The 5,621-nt window shown below is 40.7% G+C and overlaps 1 protein-coding gene across 1 annotated transcript; it reads left to right on the forward strand.

Moving 5' to 3' along the window:
- Positions 1-4,442: 4,442 nt before the first annotated feature.
- LOC148721380 (uncharacterized) lies at positions 4,443-5,131 on the forward strand. The gene is made up of 2 exons (XM_088737179.1): positions 4,443-4,668; positions 4,828-5,131. Exons 1-2 carry the CDS (start codon positions 4,558-4,560, stop codon positions 5,023-5,025), a joined length of 309 nt encoding a protein of 102 aa, XP_088593305.1. The 5' UTR covers positions 4,443-4,557; the 3' UTR covers positions 5,026-5,131.
- Positions 5,132-5,621: the final 490 nt, after the last annotated feature.

Genomic DNA, 5,621 nt, shown 5'->3' on the forward strand with positions numbered 1-5,621 from the left:
ATGTGTCAAATGTGTGTATGACAGGGATTGAGGGAAATGGTGTGCCTCATTCCTCTGAAAATTTGACTGCAGCAGGGAACCCAGCCACCAAAGTAGCAGGTCGAATCCAAAATTTTTTCCAAAAATGGAGAGAGCTCACTCAGGACTCCTCCATATTATCTGCTATCTCTGGATACAAAATAGAATTTTTAGTACAACCTGTGCAGTTTTCTGTACCGGGGCCAATCAGATTTTCAGCTGATGAAAGCTCGAATATTGCTTTACAACTTACTCAGTTCCTTGACAAGGGAATCATAAAAGAAAGTCATCATGAACATGGACAGGTTATCTCAAATATATTTTTAAGGCCAAAGAAAGATGGTACATACCGTATGATTTTAAACCTCAAAGAATTAAACAAGTTTGTGGTTTTTCACCATTTTAAGATGGATCCAATTCACACCTGCACCCAGTTAATGAGACCAGGGTGCTACATGGCCTCAATAGACCTACGAGATGCATACTTCTCTATACCAGTCCACAGGGAACACCAAAAATATTTAAAATTTTATTGGAACAACACATTATACCAATTTACCTGTTTGGCCCAGGGCCTTTCGTCTGCCCCACGCCTTTTTACAAAAATTATGAAACCAGTTTTTGCTGCACTCAGGAGAATGGGGCACATCTCAAGTGGATACCTTGATGATTCATTTCTAGTTGGATACACATTTGATGAATGCCAACGTAATGTAAATGACACCCTTACCCTGCTTGAAGATTTAGGTTTTTTGCCACATAAAGAAAAATCTGTGACATCACCTACCCAAACAATTCACCACCTGGGTTTCATACTTAACTCCAGGGACATGACTATATCCATTTCAGATGAGAAATATCAAAAACTCAAAGGGGTAGCTCATGGGGTATTGGAACAAGCCATGCCCACCGTAAGGGAGGTTACACAGCTTATTTGCATGATGGTCTCCTCCCTGCCAGGAGTTGATTATGGTGAATTGTACTTCCGCCAGATAGAAATAGAAAAGGCTGCTGCCTTGAAGTCTACTCATGGTGATTTTGACTCGTCCATGCAATTCTCTAGGAGAGCAAAATCTGATATTTTGTGGTGGATATCTAATGCCTTGATATCAAAAAGAAAAAATTGATAGGGGGAAAATCTCACAAACCCTATATACCGATGCATCTACCCAAGGTTGGGGTGCAAGCCTGGATGGCAATACTACTGGGGGGAGGTGGTCAGCCTCAGAATCCCACTATCACATAAACTACCTTGAACTCAAGGCAGTCTACCTTGGGCTTCAAGCTCTATGTAAAAATCTAAACCAGACTCCTATCAAAGTGTTGACCGACAACACGACTGCTGTTGCTTATATCCGTAACATGGGGGGCTCCCATTCCCTGCCATGCAATCAAATGGCAAGGGAAATATGGGAGTGGTGTATCCCACGGGGAGTCTGGATTATAGTGAGTCACATCGTGGGGAAGGATAACATTGTAGCCGACAAACCGTCCAGGATTTTTGATGACTCAACTGAATGGAAACAAGATTCAAATATTTTCAGAGAGGTCACAAGAATTCTGGGACAGCCAAACATTGACATGTTTGCCTCAAGACTGAATTGTCAGATTACCCCCTACGTTTCATGGTTCTCAGACCCAAATGCACTTGCTGTTGATGCATTTACAATTGAGTGGAGTAATTATTTTGTATATACTTTTCCTCCTTTTAGTGTTTTGCCACACACACTGCCGAAGATCGAGAGGGAAAAGTCACTTGCAATCTTAATTGCCCCAAATTGGCCATCCCAACCCTGGTAACCCAGGCTCCTGCGTCTGTTGATCAAGAGACCCATTCTACTACCTCCACAGAAGACCAATGTCCACTTGCCCTTCAAGAGGGACAGACCTCATCCTCTTGGAGTGAAGCTCAAACTGATGGCCTGCCTTTTGTCAGGAGATCCCTTGCAAACAAAGGCTTTTCAGCAGCAGTACAGGCAACGATCTGTAACTCCTGGAGATCAAGCACCCAGATATACGTCCATGTGGGACACTTCAATTGTTCTTCGATATCTTCAAACACTTCATCCACTATCGGATCTTAGTTTGAAAAACCTTACATACAAATTGATCATGATGTGTGCACTCGTAACAGGTCAACGCTGTCAGACAATCCATCTAATGAGCCTTAAGAATATGCATATGGTTGAGGACAAATCTTATTTGTTTTACATTGACCAATTCGTAAAACAATCTGCACCAGGTAGGGAACGGCCTGTACTCACCATACCCAGATTCACCTCAGATGAGAAATTGTGTGTGACCTCAACACTTGAGGAATACCTGAGTAGGACACAAGACTTACGGGATGGGGAAAATTAGTTGTTTATCAGTGTTATACGGCCATATAAGAAAGTGTCAAAAGAGACCATATCCAGATGGATTAAAGAAGTTATGGCACTCTCAGGCGTAGACACTACAATGTTTACACCACATAGCACACGAGCAGCTTCTACCAGCAAAGTGTTCAACAAGGTCCCCTTACAAACAATAATGAAATCTGCTAGCTGGAGGAGTGACTGTGTGTTCAACAAGTTTTATAACAAACCAATAGCAAGGTCAAGCGAAAATAGTTTTGGACATGTTCTTCTGTCTGCAGTGTGAACACTTGTATATTTTTTACTGTCAGAACCCATTATGTTGTTGTCCTCTAATCCATATAGCGATTAGACTCACTCATTTTCAACTGGAGAGCTATCTTGTGAAATGTTAACATTTGTTCTGTTATGCAGTTACTTTGTCACAAGTCAGAGTTGGAACTCTAGTTATTTTTATGGGGGATGCATGTTTATCTCACCACTACCCCCACATTATGCAATCAGTTTTTGGATGTTATGTTGGTGTTATACTCAGCTTAAATTCAGTGCTTGATTAAAGCAAACTTGAAATTCTCCAGGGATGTCTCCCTTGTAGAAATGTGGATAATCAGAGTGACCACATGACTTTAAAGTCTCGTGGAATCTCTGCGGTGATGACTGATAGAATTATAAAATTAAACGAGACTTACCTGGAAGTTGAAGTTTGATTGGGATTCTATCAGTCATCACAGAGCAGAGATTACACGCCCACCCTTCATGGTACCTGAATCCTCCCTGCACAGTGGAGTGCACCTTTGTCATTGTTGCATATAGACCCTCATGTGGCCACTCATAGTACCCTTTTAAAAAAATGACCAGTTATGCGCATGCGTAATGATCTCGTGTAATCTCTGCTCTGTGATGACTGATAGAATCCCAATCAAACTTCAACTTCCAGGTAAGTCTCGTTTAATTTTATAATTATTCACTGTGAAAGAGCCCGTGAGAGAGCTTGGGCTAGCTCTGATGCGCTTTGATATTTGAATCCCGCAGTAAGGGCAAAAGGATACGCGTACCTACAAAGCGATTTAGCCAGAATGGGTGGTAAAACGGAGCGACTCTCGGATCGATGCAGCGGAATTTGGAAACTTTTGCCACTAGAAAGGATAGGTAATAAGTAAGCGCTCTCACGGGTGGAAATTTGAGAGAGATAGGTCGACTTTTGTGCAATTTGTCGGCCTTCGAGTGGCGACGGTTGGTCTCCGGGACCGGTTGAAGTTTCTAGCCTTAAGTTTTTTTATACTTTTTTTATACTTTTTTTATACGGTAGCTCCACACGCGTTACAAAGAAAGTCGTCAAAACGACCGTTGGCAACAAAGCAGGTACGGAAATAAGGTAAGGAGACTGCACATGTTTTATTCCTCACTTTTATTATCCTTTTAAATTTTTCTTATTTTTCTTAATTTTTTCTTTTCTTAGCGGCCAACACGTATGCTTGAAATTCGATCCTAATATGTTAGTTATCGCCGTTAATAAACTTTACATCCAAAAGCCACACACACAGCACGCTTGGGCCACCTGTGATCTATCCTCTTTTTCAGTGTAATTGGGCATTCATTTCCTCTTAATTCCCAACTTACAAAGTGAGTATGTAAAGATGAAATGGCTCGGATTTTTCTATTACACTAAAAATTGTTCCCAACTTACGTAGACAGAAATATTAGCGTTCGGTTTCCAATGTTATAGCTATTGTTACTTAAAGTTAGTCAGTTTTAAAAAATTCATCCTGTGTATCTGTTTTCGTTGCCGATTTTTCAATTCTCTCCATATCGAGAGTTGAAATGAGTTCATGATCAATCTTCCTACACGCAGCGAATCGCAGACATTTTCCTCATTATATGGAAAAACAATCTGTTTGGTAAAATAGCCAATTATCGCGGCGACATGATAACTGATAACACATTTTGTTACCATAGCTATTTATAGCTGTTTTTGTAAGCTATCAGGAATAAACCTAAAGCAGAGTAGTATGCTTTTCAGACGAAGACACGACCGTGATAACTGGAACCATAGTTAATAGAGGGGACTGGTTATGAAGGCCGGCATACATGAAAGGGCCGGCCCATTGTTCGGCTCCTGAGGTTGAAACGTACCGTGATGTCACGCGAACGTGCACATCCTTGATTTGCACTACAAGGCAACATGGCGGATAGTAGTGAACTTTTTATTTTCGGCGACGATTTTGATGCCATTTTAGACATTTTAGAAGAAGAAGAAGAGCTAGATGAATACTTTACAGAAGCTGCTGACGATGTAACTATTATAACCTTCCTCATCAGTTTAAAAAGCGAGAGAAAACAACTGTTTTGCTATTACCATTTCGGTATGTTTGACAAGATCGAGTTCAACTGTTATCGTGCTTTTATGTCGGGTATTCTGTAATCTTTTTAATATCATATCTATTTGCAATAGGTCGAATTCGATGACCTAGTATGCGAACTGTGTTCCAAGAAGTGCAAAAGCAAGAGTGGGTCAAAGCGACACAAAACAGCGAAGCACAAAGACCAAAATAGTGCAGATTCGTCCGAAAAGCCAAGGGAAACAGAGCAATTCACCTTCGAGATTTATTGTGAAATCATCCACAAAGCAAAAGCCAAAATAGTTGGATAGAAATTGTATCCAAGTTCGATTAGAGAGGAAATAAACACCTACCAAACAAATCCAGCAAATGGAGGTATAAGCGAAATCAAAAACATGTATGGTCGCTTGGTCAAGTCTGGCAACGCAGAACGATTCTACACTTCCTTCTACTCTGCAGTAGTCTCACATGCAGTAATTTATTTTGAGGGGTTGTCTAGGGATGCTGCGACATTGCTATCTACCAAAGTGGTAGATTTTATATTGGCTGGCAGCAAGGAGAAAGGACTACAGTACATAGGAGGATATGTTCTACATAAACTTCATAACAAACTGGCAAATAGTAAAAAATCACCGGAAATTGAGCAAGCAATCTCAATTCTTAAGGCTGGAAAGTCAGATGACCAGGCTGTTTCAGATAGCCAGAGGCTAACTTCATCTTTAAATCGTGGAGGCTTATGGACAATAACAAAGAATACCCAAACAAATAAAACTTCAAAGGCTGACATAAGAAAGCTTGATTGTACTGACACTATATCAGGATCTACCCATGACATAGATGTAGTCTCTGCATATCATTTAATTTTTTCTGATGCTGAACTTACAGCAGAAAGCACTGTTGCCAGAGA

This window comes from Stylophora pistillata, chromosome 10, assembly GCF_964205215.1.
Source record: "Stylophora pistillata chromosome 10, jaStyPist1.2, whole genome shotgun sequence".
Classification (NCBI taxonomy): Eukaryota; Metazoa; Cnidaria; class Anthozoa; order Scleractinia; family Pocilloporidae; genus Stylophora; species Stylophora pistillata.